Here is a 24,637-nt window from a genome sequence, read left to right on the forward strand (position 1 = left end):
CTTTTTATACTCGTATATACATGTGTAGGGGTGCAACGGATCACAGTTGATCCGAACAGGTCACCCCCTTCGGATCGGAACACACTGTGATCCGCGGATTGCCGCGGCCTTTCCTAATGTTATGTCCGCGGCTCTGGAGCTAGGCCGAAGCCGCGGTCTTTCCTAACGTTATGGCCGCGGCTTCGTCCTACCTCCGGAGCCGCGGCCATAACGCTAGGAAAGGCCGCGGCTTCGGCCTAGCTCCTGAGCCGCAGGAATAACATTAGGAAAGGCCGCGGCTTCGGCCTAGCTCCAGAGCCGTGGCCATCTTGGTACACCCGGCGGCGGCCCTCCTCTGTTTACATCCCACAGAGGAGGAGCCCGCACTTGTGGGGAAGAAGCACACGCTGGGAGTGTCTGTACTGCCCGAGGGGGGGATCTCTTGCCCCTAGAGGAGGGGGGGATCTCTTGCCCCTAGAGGAGGGGGGGATCTCTTGCCCCTAGAGGAGGGGGGGATCTCTTGCCCCTTGCCCCTAGAGGAGGGGGGGATCTCTTGCCCCTAGAGGAGGGGGGGATCTCTTGCCCCTAGAGGAGGGGGGGATCTCTTGCCCCTAGAGGAGGGGGGGGGTCTCTTGCCCCGAGAGAAGGGGGGTCTCTGCACCGAGGGGGTACTATAGTTGGTGTGGGGGTGGTGAACAGTGGGGGGGGGAGATGTGTATATTACAGTGGGGGGGGGAGATGTGTATATTACAGTGGGGGGGGAGGAGATGTGTATATTACAGTGGGGGAGAATTTTTTTTTTTGCCGATCCGAAAAATGATCCGATCTGTGGCGTAATTTTTTTTGGGGGGGGGGGCAGCATTTCATTCTTGGTACCAGGCAGCACAATGTCTTGAGCCGGCACTGGGTACATGGTATACCCACCCTGGGCATGGTCTTTGAAATTCAGGCACAGGGATGGAATTTTGAGGTTTTGTCATCGTTTCAGGTTTAGATGTGGTGTTTGACCCAACATTTATATAAAGAAAATATCACATCTGTCTATGCGAGTTAAGGGACGAATTGACGGTACGTTCTCTTCATACAAAGTAGAGGCGTTGCTGGCAATATGGAGTCCTGAAAATCTTCTGACACGCCAAAACGGATACAAAGGGCCATATTGAGCAAGCCTGCCTAATCCTGACCCGTATACACAATAAAAGTTTTTATAAGGGGTTGGGAGTGGGATGCTTAAAGGGTAAGTTCACATCTTTGAGATTGACATCACCTGGTCTTCCCAGACGATGATTGAGAACAATCCATGGACACTGACAGGTCTCGGCTTTGCAAAGGGGGCAGTGCATGCTATAAATTCTGCAGGGTGCCCAAACTTTTGCAGACGCCATTTTTTTGTTTTCTGTAATTTTGAAAGTGTAAATGATGGAAATAAAATCTAACTTTTTTTTGACATATTATAAGAATGTCTAATCTGTAATTTGATGCCTTTTGGAGATTTTTCCATCTTTCCTTGGCTTCGTTATGCACATTCATACAAATTTTTACCTGGGGTGCCCAAACTTTCGATCCCCACTATACATACATATACATATACATACACACACACACACACACACACACACACACACACACACACACACACACACATACATCTCTATCTATCTATACACGACCCACCAAATTAAACCTTCACCTTTTTTTTCTAAATTCCAGCTCCCCAATGTACCAATAGAGCATTCATGTACCCTTTTTTGCAAAAATGGCAAAGCTTTCCATAAAATCGACAGACAGGTACTGTCTTGATTTGTGTGCTATTGTAGTTTGATGTACCTGTGTTTAGGTTAGTAATATGGTTGCGTAAGGCCCTCCTTAAGGTTCTGTATGCTGGTTGATATGTGGCTCTGAGTGTGTGTTGGTGAATGGTGAGTGAATGGACACCCCCCTTGCCTGTAGTACACCCCATTGTGAAGAAATAAAAAAAAAATAGAAGAATTGGAATGGTGCCAGGGAAGCGGTCGCAAAAGAATGGTGGAGGTATGTGTCACTCAGTGTCAAAGTGGCACATGTTGGGAAGCACAACATATCTTGATACAGCCATATGGCCTATGTTGTAAATTGCCGTCTTGGAATGCCAATACAGAAAGTTTACCCAGCAGATTTTTCGTGACAAGGAGTCATAAATAGGAATTAATATCCTAACGGGATGTTCTCGCATAGACCTCCTGATGTGATGTATGGGGGTAAAGTAGCACCAGATAGGACCTCCTGGGGAGGTTACACCAACATCAAAGGCCAGCTGTTACTAAAAGATGACGCTTGTCAAAAACAGCGTTTCATGGACTATTGGTGGCCTTAGTGGAGACTACAGCATGCTTCCTGGAAGATCGGCAAGAGAAGAATATACTTCCTGGTGATTTGACAGGCTGGCAAGTGGGTGGTTGTGTGGGTGGTGTCTGCGTGAGCTTAAAAAGTAATGGCAAGCTAGAGTTATTCCTCTTTGTCCTGGAGCCCAGCCGCATACAGAACCTATGGAAGGACATGCGGTATTGTATTACCCCTGTTCTTTTGTTTTATATTCTCTGTAATATTCTTTTAGTGTTTTATGTTGCCATTCCTACTTTCTTGGAAAATAAATTGGATCCTTTAAGATTAAGGCTCCATGCACACTGCACGATAAAATAATGTTCTAAAAACGCCAGTAGCTTTGCAGGGAGTCTTTCAGCGGTTTTTAACATATATTTTTTTTCAATGGTGTTTATTAGCGTTTTTTAGCATTGGCATTTTTTTTTCAATGGATCAAAAAATAGCAAAAACCGCTGACGAGCCACGTTTTTATCGTTTCTATCGTTGATCAACATTTGTCGTTTTTTATGTAAAAAAAAAAAAGCACTTTGAACGCGATTTTCGGGCATTCAGAAAAAAGCCCATAAACTCCACTGCTCGTTAAAGCTGAAAAACGTCCAGTAAACTGCAGTTTATCAGTTCCAGTGTGCATGGAGCCTTAGCAGTGTGTTTATTTTTATGGCGAATGTTGTTGTTGTACCATCACCATTAGGGGTGCAACGGATCAAAAAACTCACGGTTCGGATCGTTCCTCGGATCAGGAGTCACGGATCGGATCATTTTTCGGATCGACAAAAAAAAATCTCCCCCCCCCCCCACTGTAATATCCACATCTCTCCCCCCCCCCACTGTAATATCCACATCTCTCCCCCCCCCCACTGTAATATCCACATCTCTCCCCCCCCCACTGTAATATCCACATCTCCCCCCCCCCACTGTAATATCCACATCCCCCCACTGTAATATCCACACCCCCCCACTGTAATATCCACACCCCCCCCACTGTAATATCCACATACCCTCAGGCAAGACAGCCCCCCCCTCAGGCAAGACAGCCCCCTCCCCTCAGGCAAGACAGCCCCCTCCCCTCAGGCAAGACAGCCCCCTCCCCTCAGGCAAGACAGCCCCCTCCCCTCAGGCAAGACAGCCCCCTCCCCTCAGGCAAGACAGCCCCCTCCCCTCAGGCAAGACAGCCCCCTCCCCTCAGGCAAGACAGCCCCCTCCCCTCAGGCAAGACAACCCCCCCTCAGGTAGTACAGGGTTACTTCCGTTCCAGCGGTGTATCCGAGTGCGGGCTCCTCCTCCTCTGTGGGTGTAAACAGAGGAGGAGGGCTGCTGCCGGGTGTACCAAGATGGCTGCAGCTTCCGGAGCTAGGCCGAAGCCTTTCCTAATGTTATTGCCTCGGCTCCGGAGCTAGGCCGAAACCGCGGCCTTTCTTAACGTTATAGCCATGGCTCCGGAGGTAGGCCGAAGCCGCGGCCATAACGTTGGGAAAGGCCGCGGCTTCGGCCTAGCTCCGGAGCCGCGGTCATAACATTAGGAAAGGCCGCGGCTTCGGCCTAGCTCTGGAGCCGCGGCAATCCGCGGATCACAGTGTGTGCCGATCCGAAGGGGGTGACCCGTTCGAATCACGGATCACCTGTGATCCGTTGCAGCCCTAATCACCATTAACCTTATCAGAGCTTTGATCGACTAGCTAATTATAGGATTAGACAAGATATTGCATACAGTATCTCAAATAAGTGAGTACACCCCTCACATTTTTGTAAATATTTTATAATATCTTTTAATGTGACAACACTGAAGAAATTACACTTTGCTACATTGTAAAGAAGGGAGTGTACAGCTTGTATAACAGTGTAAATTTCCTGTCCCCTAAAAATAATTCAACACATGACCATTAACCACCTCAGTACAGGACACGTTCACCCCCTTCCTGCCCAGGCCATTTTTTTAGCTTTTACCGCTGTCACACTTTGAATGACTTTGTGATGCAACACTGTACCCAAATGAATTTTTTAATCTTTCTTCACACAAATAGAGCTTTCTTTTGGTGGTATTTAATCGCTGCTGGATTTAAAATTTTTACAAAAAGAAAAGACTGAAAGATTAAAATAAAAAAATGTTTTTCTTATTTTCTGTCGGTAAATTTGTAAATAAGTAATTTTTCTCCTTCACTGGTGTGTGCTGATGAGGCTGCGCTGATGAGGCTGCGCTGATGAGGCTGCGCTGATGAGGCTGCGCTGATGAGGCTGCGCTGATGAGGCTGCGCTGATGAGGCTGCGCTGATGAGGCTGCACTGATGAGGCTGCACTGATGAGGCTGCACTGATGTGGCAGCACTGATTAGTTGTCTCTGAAACTAATAAAAATGATTGAAATTGGTCTATAAATTGGTGACCTGTTAGTTGCCTATTTTAGGTCTCTGACATGTGATGCATACTTGGCCACATTTGTTTGGTGGATAGGACTAGTATGCTGGGCTGTCCAACCTGCGGCCCAACACAAAATCGTAAACTTCAAAATGTTTATACTCAGCGGACACATCTCTTTACTGGACTTGTATAGTCAAGTTTTATCTTCCTTAAGAAAAATATCCTACTCTTCCAAACAATTGCGCCTAATTCCTGTCATCAGTTTCTACAGAATTTACAGTGCCTTGCAAAAGTATTCACCCCCTTGGCTTTTTACCTATTTTGTAACATTACAGCCTTTAGTTCAATGTTTTCTTTGTTTAATCTGAATTATATGTGATGGATCAGAACACAATAGGCTAAGTTGGTGAAATAAAATTAGAAAAATATATACAGAAATAAAAAACTGATAATTGGCATGTGTGTATGTATTCACCCCCTTTTTGTTATTAAGCCCATAAAAAGCTCTGGTGCAACCAATCCACAAGTCGCATAATTTGGTGAAATGATGTCCACCTGTGTGAAATCTAAGTGTCACATGATCTGTCATTCCATAAACACACCTTTTTTGAAAGGCCCCATAGGCTGCAACACCTAAGCAAGAGGCACCGCTAACCAAACGCTGCCATGAAGACCAAGGAACTCTTCAAACAAGTAAAGGACAATGTTGTTGAGAAGTACAAGTCAGGATTAGGTTATAAAAAAAATATCCAAATCGGTGGACGTTTAGGAGATTTTCATTTTACCTACAGGTAAACTTTATTATAAGCTTACCTGTAGGTAAAAATGTCAAACAAGACTTTACTACCATTTTAATTTCTTGATTTACATGGCTCAAGGTGGGAATTGTTAAAAAAAATTGCTGGGGAGGAGATGTTTAACCACTTCACGCCCGGCCTATAGCAAATGACGTCTGGGAAGTGGTTCAGTTATCCTGACTGGGCGTCATATGACGTCCAGCAGAATAACAAGCCAGTGTGGGGCTGCGTGGTGATCGGTGGCGTGTCAGTCCGACGCACCGCATCTCCGATCGTGGTAAAGAGCCTCTGACGGAGGCTCTTTACCACGTGATCAGCTGTGACCAATCACGGCTGATCACAGCGTGAACCAGGAAGTGCTTTCCTTGGTTCGTGCTGGCAGGGAGAGACGATCTGCAGCTCTCCTGTAAGGGGGGGGGGGTGCACTGATGATCATCATTGATTATCAGAGGTGCCCACCATAATCCCTATCAGTGCCCATCAGCTGTCAGTCAGTGCCCACCCAAATCACCAATCGGTGCCTGTCAAGCACCTCAGTGCCACCTCATCAGTGTTGCATATTGGTGCCCATCAGTGCCGCTTCATCAGTGCCCATTAGTACAGCCTCATCAATTGTCAGTGTAGGAGAAAACAACATTTTAAAACAATGAGAACTTTTTTTTATTTTATTTTTTTCTGTCTTTTTTTAGTTTGTTTAGCAAAAAAATTCAAAAAACCAAGTGGTGATCCAATACCACCAAAAGAAAGCTCTATTTGTGGGAAGAAAATGATAAAAGGTTGTTTGGGTACAGTGTTGTATGACCATGCAATTGTCATTTAAAATGCGACAGCGCTGAAAATTGTCCTGGGCAGGAAGGGGTGGAAAGTGCCCGGTATTGAAGTGGTTAATGCTAGGGCATGTTCCTGACACTCGTTGGCAGTGAAAAACTGGCTTGAAGAAGCTTCAAAACATCTCCAACTTTACAGAACGCATCTAGCTGAATGTGACAAACTTACTAGTTTGCCAGCTATATTTTGAAGTTCCTGTTGCCTATAGCAACTTATTCGCATTGAACTTCTCCCATACTGCACTGGTGCATAAGGGTCCATTTGTTGTGGGCAATACATTTTTTTTTTTTTTTTTCAGATGCCTTAACATAGGGGCTTCTTTTTGTTTTAACTCATAAATTGCCTTATGTATGATTAGCACTGATCCCATGACAAGAAGAAAACTAGGATTGGGACTTTAAATGAGGCATATGAAAAACATATGCCTCCATCCCTGTTGGATAACAGAAGGGGGAGTTATTGGGACTTTAAATGAAATGCGTTTTTAAGCAAAAGTAAGTATAAATAAAGTTGTATACGTAATAACCAGGCTCACACTTGCCACCCAAACAGCAAACCAAATTCAACTGTCTAACTGTGTGCATTAAAAACAGAGGATTGGTTGCACGCATTTGCAAATACATGATTAAGCTGCAGGCCATCGCCAAGGCTCTCTGCATTCTGCAGTCCTAACTAAACTTTTTTTCAGTCTCCTCAATAGAGGCATATAAATACTGATGAGTAGATGGAGGGCAGGTGACTGGGGGTGTGTCACTGTCTCTACCTATGCTTGGTATAGTAGTAAAGAGCACTGAAAAAAAAACGCATCAATGTATAAGGTTATCAACAAAACGCAAGTTTTCTTTATATCATACGGGGATGGAGATGCGTTTTGTTGATACCCTTATACATTGATGCATTTTTTCCAGCGCTCTTTACTACTATACCAAGCATAGGTAGGGGCAGTGACACACCCCCAGTCACCTGCCCTCCATCTACTCATCAGTATTTATATGCCTCTATTGAGGAGACTGAAAACGTTTAGTTAGGACTGCAGAATGCAGAGAGCCTTGGCGATGGCCTGCAGCTTAATCATGTATTTGCAAATGCGTGCAACCAATCCTCTGTTTTTAATGCACACAGTTAGACAGTTGAATTTGGTTTGCTGTTTGGGTGGCAAGTGTGAGCCTGGTTATTACGTATACAACTTTATTTATACTTTTCTTAAAAACGCATTTCATTTAAAGTCCCAAAAACTCCCCCTTCATGACAAGGAACACCTATCTCCAAAGCCAATGAGGTACACATGTTTTGTGCTAATTAACTTGCTAGGCTGTAAAAAAAAAAAAAAAGAAAAAAAAAACATGCTGTAAAGTATAGTATGTGTGATTAGCAAAACTATTCCGTCATTTTCCAGCATTTATGGCTCTGCCTTTTCTAAACCATTAAAGCATTCTGATATGTTGCTATGGTTACTGAACAATATTGTGGTTTTGACTATAAACTGGCATGTGCAAATTGGGCATAGTAGGATTTTTTTTTCTCTGATCATTTGCTAATGAACGTCCCGTAATCGTACATTTCAGCTGGTGTGAAGTGGCTGCTGTACTAGTTTGAAGCTGCTTTTTGTTTTTTTGTTTTTCTTGCTTGAACAAATCAAAGTGAGCCAAGGCGAAATGTCTGGGGAATTAGAGCTGTGTTCATTTCTTGGCTGCGAGTGAAAATTCACGTCGTCTGATTAAATGTGTATAAAGCGGTATTAAACTCAAAAACAAAAACATTATTATAGTGCAGCTCATTAGTTGTGGTGGCTACTTCATTTTTTTTTTTTTATTATTCTTTGGCTTTTTTCCCTCCGTTTTCATCTGGTTATCTGGCCGGTAACACACCACCTGTATTAGTGAGGCACAACATCAACATGGGGACAAGGTGTTTTGGGGTGGGGGGCACTCGCTCTGATAGCGGCCTGGTATGCATTGGGGGGGGGGGGCCATGCTGTTTTTTCTTCTTACCAGCTATGTCTTTTTTTTAACATTTGTCTGACAGCTGATGACTCATCCATTGTTAAGGACACCGCGGCTACACACTCCTTAACAACCATGTTGGAGTTCCACCCAAAAGTGGAACTTCCACTTTAACCACTTAAGGACCCCTTCACGTCGATATACGTCGGCAGAAGGGCACGACTGGGCACAAGCACGTACAGGTACGTCGCCTTTAAGAGCCCAGCCGTGGGTCGCGTGCCGCCGCCTTGCTCGCGACCTAGTCCTGAGTTCCGTGACCACGCCAGCGGGACCCGCAGACCCGATCGCCGCCGGTGTCCCGCGATCGGGTCACAGAGCTGAAGAACGGGTAGAGGTAAGTGTAAACAAACCTTTTCCCGTTCTTCCTAGTGTGAGTGTCACTGATCGTCTGTTCCCTGTCATAGGGAACGACGATCAGTGATGTCATACGCCAAGCCACGCCTCCACACAGTAGTAATCACTTCCTAGGAAACACTTAACCCCTTCAGCACCCCCCTACAGGTTAACCCCTTCACTGGCAGTGTCATTTTCACAGTAATCCGTGCATTTTTATAGCACTGATCACTGTAAAAATGACAATGGCCCCAAAATAGTATCAAAAGTGTCCGATGTGTCCTCCATAATGTCGCAGTCACGGTAAAATTGCTGATCGCCGCCATTATTAGTAAAAAAAAATATTAATAAAAATGCCATAAAACTATCCCGTTTTGTAAACGCTATAACTTTTGCGCAAACCAATTAATAAACGCTTATTGTGATTTTTTTTTTTACCAAAAATATGTAGAAGAATACGTATCGGCCTAAACTGAGGGAAAAAAAATATTTTTTATATATTTTTGGGGGATATTTTTTTTTTATAGCAAAAAGTAAAAAATATTGCATTTATTTCAAAATTGGCGCTCTATTTTTGTTTATAGCGCAAACAATTAAAACCGCAGAGGTGATCAAATACCACCAAAAGAAAGCTCTATTTGTGAGAAAAAAGGATGTCAATTTTGTTTGGGAGCCACGTTGCCGACCACGCAATTGTCAGTTAAAGCGACGCAGTGCCAAATCGCAAAAAGGGGCCTGGTCCTTTAGCTGCATAATGGTCCGGGGCTTAAGTGGTTAAGCACTCCTCGCCCCCTGACATGCCACATTTGGCATGTAATTTTTTTGAAGGGGGAGTGTGTACCCACTTTTTACTGGGACTTCCTGTCCCACGTCCTACTTGGTTTCTTTGGCCACCTAGGCTACTCCTCTTCTCGCCCTAGGCGGCCCCTCCCTTCCAGCGATCTTCTGGAACCCAGCTCGGGTGCCAGAAGTTTAGCTGGCCAATAGGAGAGTGCAGCAGTGCGTGCTCAGCCGTGAAGCCATAAGCTGTCACGTCCCGATGCCCACAGTTGGTATGATGGCGCCGAGGAGAGGAGCAAGCCTCAGGGCGACCGCATCGCTGGTCCGTGGGGCAGGTAAGTGTCGGTTTATTAAAGCGGTCCTCCACCCTAAAGTGGAGTCCCGCTGATCGGAACCCTCCCCCCCTCCGGTGTCACATTTGACACCTTTCAGGGGGGAGGGGGGTGCAGACACCTGTCTAAAGACAGGTATTTGCACCCACTTCCGGCCACACGATACGGGCGAAAGACGGGCATTCCGTCACATCCCGTCTGTCGCCCGTTGTGTGCTGGGAACACTCGGCTCCCAGCACACAGCGTGTGAGCCAATCGGCGGGCGCAGCGCGACTCGCGCATGCGCCGTAGGGAACCGGGCAGTGAAGCCGCAGCGCTTCACTTCCTGGTTCCCTCAGCGTGGATGGCGGGGGGAGCAGCAGAGTGACGAGCGATCGCTCGTGCTCTGCTGCGATCGGCGCTGGACTCCAGGACAGGTAAGTGTCCTAATATTAAAAGTCAGCAGCTGCAGTATTTGTAGCTGCTGGCTTTTAATATTTTGTTCCCATGGCACATCCGCTTTAAAGTCAGCAGCTATGCTTTTTGTAGCTGCTGACTTTTAATAAATTAGAAAACGGGTGGAACTCCACTTTAACAAGCGGCACTATTTAATTCCTTGAGTAAAGCGTGACTACACCACATCTTATTTGATAAATGTATTTATTTAGCTTTGTAAATTGACTTTAGAGTCCGTTCATGCTGTATTTACCATGCATTTTTCAATTGTAAATGGGAAAACGTGTCGTGTGATCAATTATCTATTGCGATATTCTTTTATGAATTGAGTCCAGAAAGAGAAACGGACATAAACAATTTTTGCCAAAGTGTCTTGCATGCATTCTAAAAATTTCAAATGCAAGTTCTAGATGGGTACAATAAAATTTGGCGCATGCTGCATGAGATATTTTCCCAAAATATGTCTGTGCCAAACTTTATGAATTTGCTGCTTCTCTTTTTTTATTTTTTATCCCATTTGACAGAGGTAGAGGGGCGAGGAGGAGACCTGTAAAGGAAATGCTTAAGAGAAACATCCAGTCCCCTCCTTTTCCAGACAGGACGGTGCTTTGTGAATCTCAGGACCAGATGAACAAAAATAAAAATCATTTGGCAGCTAAACTATTTCCCTTTTTATATGTATTTTGTCTGGGTTTAGCTGATTTTCTGTAGTTCAGATTTAATTGCACCCAGTCATAAACGGAAAGTGTTCACTCCATCAGACTGGTAGTATAATTCCTACTAGGGTTGTCCCGATACCACTTTTTTTAAGACCGAGTGCAAGTACCGATATTTTTTAAAGAAAAAATTAAATTTGCGATAGAATGTGACGGTGTTTCGTCACATTCGGCTACCCATCTCATCTTGCTACGGAAGTGACGTTTCCGACCAGAGAAATTTCGCACTGCGCATGCGCGATGCGTTCCGAACGATTTGCGACAATACAGAGCAGTGAAACTGTCAGATAATGTCACGGAAGTGACGTTACAGTCAATACAAACACTGGGCTATGCGTTCCAAGACTAATACTTCCCTTGTTACCTAGTGTCTCCAGAACTGCCAGCTGTCCCTGTACAACCCAAAGCAACCTGTGGTGTTTGGTTCTGCATTGCTGGTACTTGTAGTGCCTATCCAGAGCAACCTGTGGCAATAGTTCCTGCTATGCTGGGACTTGTAGTGCCTCTAAAGATGCCAGCTGTCCTTGGACTGCCCTCTACAATCCAGGGCAACCAGTGCTGATTTATCCTGCCATGCTCGGATGTGTAGTGCCTCTAGAGCTGTCAGCTGCCCCATAACAAGGCAGGGCAACCTGTGGTTTTAGGTCCTGCTAGGCTGGGACTTGTATTACCCCTAGAGCTCTAAGCTGCCCCACTAGTCCCAGCATTGGGTTGTACAGGACAGCTGGCAGTTCTGGAGACACTACAAGTCCCAGCATGGCATGATAATCAGCACGGGTTGCCCTGCCTTGTATAGGGCAGTCCAAGGACAGCTGGCATCTGTAGAGGCACTACACGTCCCAGCATAGGAGGATCTATCTCCAGAGGTTGCTCTGGATAAGCACTACAAGTACCAGCAATGCAGAACCTAACACCACAGGTTGCTTTGGGTTGTATCGGGACAGCTGGCAGTTTTGGAGACACTAGGTAACAAGGGAAGTATTAGTCTTGGAATGCATAGCCCAGTGTTTGTATTGTCACTTACGTGACATTATCAGACGGTTTCACTGCTCTGTATTGACGCGAATACAGAGTGCAAAATTTCTCAGCGGAACGTCACTTCCGTAGCAAGACGAGAAGGGTAGCTGAATGTGACGAAACACCGACTCCTGCCAGCTTACTTCAGGACTCGCTCGACGCTCCGCCCTCCACCCAGGCCGCCACTCTGCCCGCAGACCCATTCCAGGTGTCGAGTGAAGCATCGGGAGCATTTGTGCAAGTTAAAGTACTCGCGCAAATGCTTGGTATCGGCACCGATACTAGTATCTGTATCGGGACAACCCTAATACCTACCCATTGTTGCCTCTTTGAGGCTGGGTTCACACTAGTGCAAATTGGATGGGGGTTTCCCTGTATCCAATTTGCACAGCAGGAGATTGTGACCGGCTCTCTATGGAGCCGGTTTACATATCTCCGCAGTGGCTCCAGTGCGATTTGCACAGGGGTCCTGTGCATCTTTTGGTCTGTTTCAGGTCTTAATTCAGCCAAATATTTGGGTTGAAATTGGACCTGAAACGGTGTGTGAACCCAGCCTGAGTGACTCGCAGCGATGTTTCTTTGGCTGAAAACCAACAACGAAAAAAAGAGAAGCTGCATCCTGAAGGTAGATTGATCAGAATCCATGGCACATTTCTGGGAAGGTTGTGAAACAAAAATTATAAAAAAAAAGTGAGAATTTCATAAAAAACAATTGGTAACTCCTCATAGTCAGTGTTGACATCTTGCAAATGTGTACTTTGAAGCTGTGGAAAACTTCTCCAAGAGTGATACACAAGACAAAAATCTCAGAATGACTTTATTTACTTGGTAATGTGTAGCAAGTGTTTGGTGTGTCATCTGGCAGACATCTTGTTTACTTCCTTCCAAATTAGTATGTGTCCTTCCTCTTCCTTTACTTATTTTTACAAGACTAGAAAGTCTGTTTCCTCTGAGAGAGATGGGAAACTGTAGATAAAATAAACAAGATATATGGTATGGTAATTAAAAAACAAAAAAAAAACTCCTTTCTGACCTTGACCAGAGTAACACCTATTCCCACAATATGTATTATGCTAGCACTAATACACTCAATGTGCATGGGGGGGGGGGATCCTCCCTGCTGTCAAAATACAAAGGTTCAGCCTTCCCCCCCCACCATCAGAATACACTGATCAGCGCTGTTGGTCCCTGCTGAACCAGCCAAATTTAGATCCATTTATGGCCAGCTTAACTGTCACCAAGATCGTTCCTATAGCCATATATTTGTACAAAGTGGGCTAGATTCACATAGATCAGCGGATCTTTAGATCCGCGTGATCTATGTGATTTAAGATCCGCTGCCGCAAGTTTGAGAGGCAAGTGGGTAATTCACAAAACATTTACCTCCAAACTTGCAGCGGCGGATTGTAAATCCCCTGGCGGAATTCAAATTCCGCGGCTAGGGGGAGTGTACTATTTAAATCAGGCGCCGATTTAAATGCGCATGCGCCGTCCGAAATTAACATTGGCTGCGCCTCATAGAAGCAGGGGTAAGTATACGCTGGGAAAACCGCTACGTAAACGTCGTAACAAACTGCGTCGGGCCCGCGTACGTACGTGAATTGGCGTATCTTGCTGATTTACATATTAATCAGCGAGAACGCCCCCCGCTGCCATTTTTAAATTGCAGTTAAGATCCGACGGTGTAACAGTTACACCTGTCGGATCTTAGGCATATCTATGCGTAACTGATTCGCATAGATACGACCAGTCTAAGTCAGAGATACGACGGCGTATTAGGAGATACACCGTCGTATCTCTCTGTGAATCTAGCCCAATGTGTTAAATGCTATTGGATGGCGAATGGGTTTTTCTTCCATTTTAGATTTTATTGCACTACCACTTTGACAACAAGAGAAATCTTCCCAACTGGAAGCCATCCCCGGCAGGAGAACACTGCGATATAATGTCCACTAGCAATAATCTTATGTACCCAAATTGGTCAATCGATCAACTTGGGTACATTCAGCCTGCCCATAAATTGGTTTGAATCTCGTCTGGTTCCTGCTGAACCAGCTGAGATTCAAACCGTCTATGGCTGACTTAAAAGGGAGATGAAACAAATCCTCCTATAGAATTTATATACGATCTATCCACTCTCAAAAGAAGGGGGCGGGGTCACACTCTACGGAGCTCAGCGAGGAGAGCTCTGACAGCTGATTGGAGGGAAGGGACACACCCTCCTTCACACAGGAACAGAGCTGAGGCTGTCAATTAGCTGGAGCTCCCTCCCCTGTCACCTTTTTTTTCCTCTTGACTTCAGGAAAACTTGTCAGAAGAGATTCATGCTGAACGAGGTAGCAGACAAAAATGACACTTTGTGCTCTGGACTGAGACAAGTACAGTAGAACCTCCGATTACAAGCATAATCTGTTCCACGAGAATGCTCGTAATCCGAAGTACTCGCATATCAAAGTTTCCCCATAGAACTCAATGGAAACGAAAATGGCATGCAATTCCACATGTGGCCAGAGGTGGGGAGGCTTCGGAAACACCCGAGTACAGGTCGGCTGAACTTGGAAAGGCTCGGAACAGAGGGCCAGATTCACAAACGAGATACGACGGCGTATCTACTGATACGCCGTCGTATCTCTGTTTCTAACTATGCGACTGATTCATAGAATCAGTTACGCATAGCTAGTCCTAAGATCCGACAGGTGTAATGGATATACACTGTCGGATCTTAGGATGCAGTACCGCGGCCGCCGCTGGGGGGAGTTCTCGTCGTAAACCAGCGTCGGGTATGCAAATTAGCACTTGCGGAGATCCACAAAGCTTTTTCCCTTTGTTAAGTCGCCGTAAGTGTTAGTTTGCCGGCGCAAAGATAGGGTACCTTTTACAAAGTGTAAAGTTATTACACCATGTAAAAGTGTACCCGTCTTTCCCGCGTCGCTGTCAAATTTTTTTTTTTCCCCGGTGCAACTCTTTTTTTTTCCCCAAGCAACTTTTTTTTACCCGTCGCGATTCACAAAACCTTGGCGCATCGTAACTTCGCGCAAAGCACATCGGGAAATTTGCGTCGGGAGCATGCGCAGTACGTCTGGCGCGGGAGCGCGCCTAATTTAAATGGGACTCGCCCCATTTGAATTGGCCCGCCATGCGCCGGCCGGATTTAGGATACACCTCCGCAAATTTCCAGGTAAGTGCTTTGTGGCACTAACTTGGAAAAATTGCGGCGGTGTAACTTAAATCGGAAAAGTTAAGTTGCGCCCGGGCTACGTGAATCTGGCCCAGAGTATTTACGAGCGGCTCCACTCGGCTCCGGCAACCCCCACCCCAGGCCAAAAAAGGTACTGCACACCGTTTCGGCTTGAATCCTGCTCGTATTGCGGGACAACACTCGCAAACCGTCAGGATTTTTAAAAATACAGTGCTCGTGTTGCGAAACGCTCGTCTAACGCGTTACTCGCCATCCGAAGTTCCACTGTACACACTATATACACTATAGAGGGATATGCTTCATATTTTATATCTGAGGTTTACAACCAGGTAACCCTTTCATTAAACGCAAGATGAACTCTCGCCATTGCAGTGATCCTGGATTTTTGTGGTGGGTACTGAAGGTAGTCAGTATTTATGTAAACGGGGAGAATTCATAATCGCCTACCATTTCACCTGTTGGTTTCAAATGAGCTTACCCCCTATTTATTATATTGCATTCCTATAGACAGCCGCTTATATAATGCTTTCAGTAAAATCATTGTGTTACTATTGCCCCGGGTTTTAGGTGGATGGAGGAAAATAACATTTCTAACCTTTTCATCAGCAATTTCGATTGATGGCTTTATCAGTCGATTAGACGTCCCATAGCATGTTTCACTATTGCACATATGCTTTAAATTAGGTAATCCTTTAACTCTTTGTGCTTCTGGAAGGCCGCTTTCGCTGACCAGACTGACTAATCAGCTTGGGGAGAGAGTTTTCCCAAGGGCTATTCCAGTGGGGGAGGGCGGGATCCTGTGCGATCGTCTTAGTTATTTCTCATCTGATTCAATTCTTTTGAGAAAACCAAATGATATTAAAGGATCAGAAATAACAGGAAGGATTAAATGTTAATGTTGCTTGGTCAGCTGATCCTCTTAAAATGTGTTCTGTGACCTATACAGCAGGGATCAGTCCTTGCAGAAAACCAAAACAATTGGGTGAATGGAGCCAGAATGTACCACCGGCAATTCAGGATATGCTAAATCTGATCAGATGTTTTTATAAGTTTGTTGTTATTCTTCTGATTTGAAATCACATCATTTTCTTGTGACGTCTCCTAAGTAAATTAAAAAAATTTAGTTAAATGTTCTGTGGTTTGCTTTATCTAATATTTATGTTTAGTATTTTATATTGTGGTTTGCATAAAGTGTTTGGGTGCAGATCCTCTTTCGCACTTTGGTCAACATCCATTTTTTCTTAACAATCTCCCTTGTAAATATCCATTTTTTTTTTAAATGTTATCTTACCTTCTGTTAGGAGCGAAGAATCCATCATCGCTCCTATTGGAGGTGCTGCAAAGATCCTCACAACACCAGAGTTGGGATTCGGGAGCGAAGAATCCATCTTCGCTCCTATTGGAGGTGCTACAGAGCTCTTCACGACACCAGACTTGGGATTCGGGAGCGAAGAATCCATCTTTGCTCCTATTGGAGATGCTGCAAAGATCTTCACAACACCAGAGTTGGGATTCGGGAGCGAAGAATCCATCTTCGCTCCTATTGGAGGTGCTACAGAGCTCTTCACGACACCAGACTTGGGATTCGGGAGCGAAGAATCCATCTTTGCTCCTATTGGAGGTGCTGCAGATATCTTCACGACACCAGAGTTAGATTCAGGAGGGCCCTGCGTTGCTTCCTCTAGACCAGGGGTCTTGAATTAAAATTCAAGGCGGTCCGGTCACTAAAATTTTCTTTGGGCCGCGGTCCGAATCTCAAGTCCCCATGTGTCCCCATCACAGTGCTTCTTTACATCATGTGTCCCCATCACAGTGCCCCTTTACATCAGGTGTCCCAATCACAGTGCCCCTTTACATCAGGTGTCCCCATCACAGCTCTCCTTTACAGTACATCGGGTGTCCCCATCACAGTGTCCCTTTTACATCAGGTTTCCCCATCACAGCTCTCCTTTAAATCAGGGGTCCCCATCACAGTGCTAATTTACAGTACATCAGGTGTCCCCATCACAGCACCCCTTTACATCAAGCATTCCCGTCAGAATGCCTCCTTACGTCAGATGTCCCCATCAGAGTCTCCCTTAACATAAAATGTGCCCATCAGCGTGCCCATTAACATAAAATAAGGGTCACGCTGATGGGCACATTTTATATTAAGGGGCACTCTGATGGGCACAACAAAACATGCTCCTTAACATAAAATGTGGCTATCTGCGTGCCCCTTAACATAAAATAAAAGGTGGAAAGGGATTTCTCTGTATAGACAGAAAAAAACACTGCGCTAACGTGTAAATAAATTAACAGTGAAAAAAATTAATTTCTGTGAAAAGCTGCCAGTATTAATACTAAAATACCATAGTAAACAAAGAAACAAAAAACAAGATAATACGGCGCTAATATTTAAACCTGTGAAAAATATATATGTGAAATATATCTTAAAAAGTTGAATGCAACATTCATAAAAATAAATGTAAAATAAATGACCAAAAGAATGATCAAAAATTTGATAAAAGAATTGACAATATGGTATTCAATGTGACAAATCCAACCATATAAATAAATGAAGTGACAAAGAAATAGTCCATAAAAAATCAGTGCAAATTAAGTCCAATTAAGGTGAGCATCTGTGATTAATCAGGAAAGGGATCCTCCACCAAAAAGGTCACCCAATGTGTGGGAAATGAAATCTCCTTACCAGAGACAAAGACCGGGCTTTCAACGGTCTAATTCAGCATAAGGATGTTTAAAGTCTTCCTTGAAAAGACTATTCCAGACACTGCTATGAATCACCAGTATTGATAACTCCAAAAGATAGAATCCCATTCAAATCCGCTCCAGTTAAACATTGGTGTTCATAAAAAATAAAGAATGGTAGGAAACCACATAGTGCATTACTGTGTAAACATTGAGCTTTAATAAAAACAGGTGTGCACTTACAGCAAAAACTTTGGAATCTCGCATGTGGGATATGGTATGGAAGGGATGGCGTTTCCTCAAGCCTCCGTTCGCTTCGTGTCTCCGTCCGTCGCGTGTCTCTCCCTCTAACGTGATGACGTCACTGTGGCTAAGCTCCTCCTACGCGTTTCGTCGCAATACGGACAGCCTATCCCCGTAGACGTCCGTATTGCGACGAAACGCGTAGGAGGAGCTTAGCCACAGTGACGTCATCACGTTAGAGGGAGAGACACGCGACGGACGGAGACACGAAGCGAACGGAGGCTTGAGGAAACGCCATCCCTTCCATACCATATCCCACATGCGAGATTCCAAAGTTTTTGCTGTAAGTGCACACCTGTTTTTATTAAAGCTCAATGTTTACACAGTAATGCACTATGTGGTTTCCTACCATTCTTTATTTTTTATGAACACCAATGTTTAACTGGAGCGGATTTGAATGGGATTCTATCTTTTGGAGTTATCAATACTGGTGATTCATAGCAGTGTCTGGAATAGTCTTTTCAAGGAAGACTTTAAACATCCTTATGCTGAATTAGACCGTTGAAAGCCCGGTCTTTGTCTCTGGTAAGGAGATTTCATTTCCCACACATTGGGTGACCTTTTTGGTGGAGGATCCCTTTCCTGATTAATCACAGATGCTCACCTTAATTGGACTTAATTTGCACTGATTTTTTATGGACTATTTCTTTGTCACTTCATTTATTTATATGGTTGGATTTGTCACATTGAATACCATATTGTCAATTCTTTTATCAAATTTTTGATCATTCTTTTGGTCATTTATTTTACATTTATTTTTATGAATGTTGCATTCAACTTTTTAAGATATATTTCACATATATATTTTTCACAGGTTTAAATATTAGCGCCGTATTATCTTGTTTTTTATAAAATAAAAGGTGCCCATCACCGTTAAGGGGCACGCTGATGGGTACATTTTAAATGTGCACGCCTGATAGGCACATTTTATGTTGTATTATGTCTTTAACAAAATATGCTCATCAGTGTGCACATTAAAAATATACCCATCAGCGTGCCCCTTAAAATAAAATTTGTCCATCAGAGTGCCCCTTAAAATGAAAAAGGTGCCCATCAGCGTGACCTGTAACAAAATATGCCCAGCAGTGTGCACAATACATGGTTAACATGTTGCCCACATACCTTAAATGCAGGAGGGCACAAGTAAAACCCAGAAGGGGCAGAAGCTGCGGGATATGGAGAACCAGAAGGGGGCGGAGCGTGCATGTAACACCATGCGACCCAGGAGCCAGGGCCAGGTGTCCTGCCGAACAATGGGAACCGCGAGCAGCGGGGGGCGGGGCGCACCCATGACCTCACACCCCTACTCCCAAGGAGAGCCTGGACCCGGGAACTGCAAACAGTGACGCTGCGTGTGACAACAAAAGACTCACACTCGCGGGCCGCCCCTACTCGTGGCCTGTGAGTGTGAGTCTTCTGTCACACACAGCGTCTCTGGTTGCTATGGAAACCCGCAGTCCCAGCAAACACTTGCTAACATTACTGGCGGTCCAGGCAGAAGCGTCACTGGGGCCGGACTCGGGCCGCCATTTAGTGACGGCCGCTCTAGACAGAGGGAGGATTCCATCAGGGCCGTCTTAATAGCATCATGGGCCCCTGGGCAAAGTAATGCTCTGGGGCCCCTATAATGGAGACAGTGCAGGTAAACAGAAATCAAGTAGGTAGGAGGCAGGGGATATCTGGGGTGTAGAGGGGTCAGAGTGCTGGGGGGGATATCTGGGGTGTAGAGGGGTAGCCCGGACCAGCTGCTTTGGGGAAAAGGGCAGGGGCACCTGGGCAGTGCCCAGGTGTGCCCTCTCATTAAGACAGCCCTGGGTTCCATGTTGCTCTATGTGTTATGCACCAATTGGTAGTGAGAGGGAGGGTTATCTGTGGCGACAGCTCTTGTATCCCTCCTCCTCAGTGTATGGAGCAGCACAGTCGTGTAGTCCAAATAGATACAGAAGCTGATCGTGATGGCATTGCCGTAGGGAATTCGCTGCAAGCCCTTTGTTGTCTCCCTGAGAAAAGAAGGCATTTGGACTAGTGGGGTCACCAGGTATGTATAATGCAAGAAAAGGAAAATGATGCACCATGTAAAGCACAGTTGTATTGGCAGGTCTTGGTTTTGGACTACAGTTGAGGATTTACATATGCCTCTCACTGGTATATTCTGGGTTTATTAAGAAAAAAAACCTGCAGGGTACATCTCGGCATCCCTGTTCAGTACTGTTTAACCAAAGAAAAAAAAACTTTGAACACCTTTTACCAAAAAAAATAATAATAAATATACCCCTTTCTGAAAAAAACTAATTCTAGTGCCTCAATGCAGTTTTGACACAATGGGCCAGATTTAAGAAGCAATTGCGCCTGTGTAACCATAGGTTACACAGCGCAATTGCTTACTTGCTCCGGCGTAGCGAATGCTCCTGATTCAGGAACATCGCTACGCCGACTGCAGCCTAAAATCTGCGTGGCATAAGGCTCTTATGCCACGCAGATTTTAGGCTGCATTCTTGCGTTGGCCGCTAGGGGGCGCTCCCATTGTGATCTGTGTATAGTATGCAAATTGCATACTAACACCGATTCCCAACGTTGTGCGAGCCCTGCGTATGCAAATTACGTAGTTTGCGTACGTCGGGTTTCGCGTAAGGTTACACATCCTAATAGCAGGCGCAGCCAATGCTATAGGATACCCACATTCCCGCGTCGCGAGATTTAAAATCTATGTCGTTTGCGTAAGTGAATCGTGAATGGCGCTGGACGCCATTCACGTTCACTTTGGAGCAAATGACATCCTTGCGACGTCATTTGCCGCAATGCACGTCGGGAAAGTTTCCCGACGAAGCATGCACTCTACGCTCGGCGCGGGAGCGCGCTTAATTTAAATGATTCCCGCCCCCGGCGGGATCATTTGCATTGCGCGCTTACGCCGGGCAATTTTGCCGGCGCGCCCTCGCAATTTACGGAGCTACTGCTCCGTGAATCGAGGGCAGCGCAAAATATTTGCGAGGGCGCAGGGCAAAATCGTTGCCCTGTGCCTCCGCAAATAAAGCGCAAATGTACTTGAATCTGGGCCAATGTTAGTAAAACTGCGCATATCATTGCAACAACTTGCTATATCCGGGTGAATTATATCTTATTTTTATCAGGACGGATTGGGTTTTCATTTGGTGGTAAATGGATCTCTCCTGTGTGTTTTTGTTATTTTTTTGTTTTTTTTTAATTCTGAAAGGGAAACTGATAACATTTTTATTTTTTTTAATTAAGCTATATATTTTTTACTATTTTCATAACCTTCTTAGAACAACCCAAAAAAAATAATTATCTTGGTCCTGATGATTGCAGCGTTACAACATTTGTGTGTATTATTTGTTGTTTCTACATGTAGTAGGCCACAAAAAATAGTGCACGTTTTGCACCTAAAAACACAAATTTGAAAAAATACTTTTTTATTTTCTCCATTAACAAGGAGAAACACAGGAAAGGACAGTACAGTGACTGATCACTGTGAAAGCCAATCGGAAGCTATCGCAGTGATCAGGTGATCGGGAACTGGGCCTTCTGAATCTAGATCATTAGTACGGAACCCCGGTTTTCGGAGAAAGCCGGTCTTTGTGCTGGGAGTGCGCTGTGCAGCACGCTCTTGGCGCACACACAAGTACGTAGATTTGCAGCCCGACAGATGCAGAATAACTTCTGTAAGGCCTCGTATATGAGTACAGTCAGCAGGAAGAGTAAGAAACTGGTTCAAACAGCTACAGGTGTGTTCAGTAACCCTGCCGAGATCAACTGAATGCACGTTTGTAATAATATAAAAATGTTTAATCGTTTCCACTTTCTTAAATAATTTTACTTTTGAACATATATTATATTTACAAAAAAGAGAGAACATTTCAAGTGGCCGTTTTAGTGAAGAAAGATGGCTTGTATGAAAAACTAACGTTGGCAAAAAATGTGCAGAGCTGAAATATTTCGGCAGCATTCCGCTGGACAAAGTGGTCTTTTTTGAAAATCAATTTTGCATAATAAGATTAAAAGATTATACACAATATATACGCACATTTTCTGTACCTAAAAACATTATCTGTGACTATTTTGTATGTGTATTTTAAAGTTTTTTTTTTTTTTTTTTTTGTCTTTTGTTTTTTGTTTTGTTTTTTTGCCATTCATATCAGTCTGCTTTTATGGAAAGATGTTTGTGCAGAAGTCTGAAATGAACTGTTTGAGTAACCATGAGTTTTGGTTTATTGGCCCATCTCTGCTCTTGTTAAATGCGCTTCACTCCATTGACATTGACTCCATTAACTGTACTTTTGTACTATAGTCTGTTCTGAGAAATGTTTTTTGTCTGTTCTTCCAGTATCAGGTGGGCCAGCTGTACTCCGTAGCAGAAGCCAGCAAAAATGAAACAGGAGGAGGGGAAGGTGTTGAAGTACTTGTAAATGAGCCTTACGAGAAGGATGGGGAGAAAGGACAATATACACACAAGATCTACCATCTACAGAGGTAATTTTAGCTCTTCATTTGAATTCTATTAGAGGACACTGTACAATGCAGTTACAAATGCCATTACCTACTGTATTTTGTAGTTCTTTGGTTTGCCTGTTCTGGAAACGGAACGTGGTGTATATGTGTGTGTGTATATATATATATATATATATATATATATATATGGCATCAAAACTATGAATTAACACATGTGGAATTATACATAACAAAAAAGTGTGAAACAACTGAAAATATATTTCATTATTATTATTATTCAAAATTGAAGGCATACTGAACCAGCATGGCTACCACAGCATCTTGCAGCGGCATGCTATTCCATCCGGTTTGCGTTTAGTTGGACCATCATTTATTTTTCAACAGGACAATGACCCCAAACACACCTCCAGGCTGTGTAAGGGCTATTTGACCAAGAAGGAGAGTGATGGGGTGCTGCGCCAGGTGACTACCTCTTGAAGCTCATCAAGAGAATGCCAAGAGTGTGCCAAGCAGTAATCAAAGGAAAAGGTGGCTACTTTGAAGAAACTAGAATATGAAATATATTTTCAGTTGTTTCACACTTTTTTGTTATGTATAATTCCACATGTGTTAATTCATAGTTTTGATGCCTTCGGTGTGAATCTACAATTTTCATAGTCATGAAAATAAAGAAAACTCTTTGAATGAGAAGGTGTGTCCAAACTTTTGGTCTGTACTATATATATATATATATATATATATATATATATATATATATATATATATATAATATATATAATCATAATCTATCGTTATTGATCCGTGATCCAAACAAATATTGATCAAAACCGCACACACGTGATCCGCGGATTGATTTCTGAAAAAGAAAAGTTGTGTGCATGTTCAGTCCACACAGCTTCTCGTCATGGCGAACGGAGGAGCTTGAACGCGCCGTGTCATTTGAATCCCCTGTATGGGAGCATTTTGTCTTTGCTGTCAAATATAATGATGAAGGAAAGAGGTTAGTGGATGAAACCGTGACGGTGTGTAGTCACTGTAGCACAAGAAAGCCATATGACAGTGGGAACACATTAAGCATGGCCACGCATTTGAAGCGACATCACACTGGTGTTTCACTGACATGAGTGAAAACAAAATTGAAAGCTGCTCAACAACCGCTCATCAGCATTTAAGCAGCCGCTTGTTGCACAATCAGACCGGGCTAAAGCCATCACAAACGCTATCAGTGTGTTTATAGGTGCAGACATGAGGCCATATTTGGTTGTGCAAAACGAGGGCTTTAAACACATGCTGAAAGTGCTTGAGCCACGTTTTTTTTTTTTTTTTGCTGATCCGAAAAATGATCCGATCCGTGACTCTGATCCGAGAAACGATCCGAACCGTACGTTTTTTGATCCATTGCACCCCTAATATATATACACATACATATATACACACACACACACACACACGTGTGTGTGTGTGTGTGTGTGTGTGTGTGTGTGTGTGTGTGTCTATCTTGGTTGTAGAATTCAGTGTTTGTGTCACTGCTGTGGGGCCTATGAAATGTGCTATTCTAAGGCCTTGTACACACGACCGAACATGTCTGCTGAAACTGGTCCGTCGGACCAATTTCCGCAGACATGTTCGGTCGTGTGTATGGCTGACCGGACAATTTTCCGGCGGATCGGACAGGTTTCCAGCGGACAAATGTTTCTTAGCATGCTAAGAAACATTTAAGAAACATGTCCGCTGGAAGCCTGTCCGTCGGACATGTTCGGTCATCTGTACGACTCACCGGACATGTCCGCTCGGCCGAAAGCCCTCGCAAGCGTCGAAGTGATTCGACGCATGCGTGGAAGCATTGACCTTCCAGGGCCACGCACGTCGCCGCGTCATCGTCACCGCGTATCCTGTCTGCGCGGATTTCTGTTTGATGGTGTGTACAACCATCTGACAGAAATCTCCGAGCGGACATGTCCGATGAAAACGGTCCGCGGACCGTTTTCATCGGACATGTCCCCTCGTGTGTACGAGGCCTCAGGGTATTTTAATACATACAG

General features: G+C 44.4%; 1 protein-coding gene across 1 annotated transcript in view; it reads left to right on the plus strand.

Annotated features, from left to right (window-relative positions):
- The window catches only part of PITPNA (phosphatidylinositol transfer protein alpha), a 109,101-nt gene that overhangs the window by 43,169 nt on the left and 41,295 nt on the right, over window positions 1-24,637 (plus strand). Inside the window, 1 exon segment of the mRNA XM_040338389.1 lies at window positions 22,471-22,616. Within this exon segment, the coding sequence (XP_040194323.1) occupies window positions 22,471-22,616 (146 nt within the window).

The sequence above is a fragment of the Rana temporaria genome, chromosome 2 (genome assembly GCF_905171775.1).
Source record: "Rana temporaria chromosome 2, aRanTem1.1, whole genome shotgun sequence".
In the NCBI taxonomy this organism is placed as follows: Eukaryota; Metazoa; Chordata; class Amphibia; order Anura; family Ranidae; genus Rana; species Rana temporaria.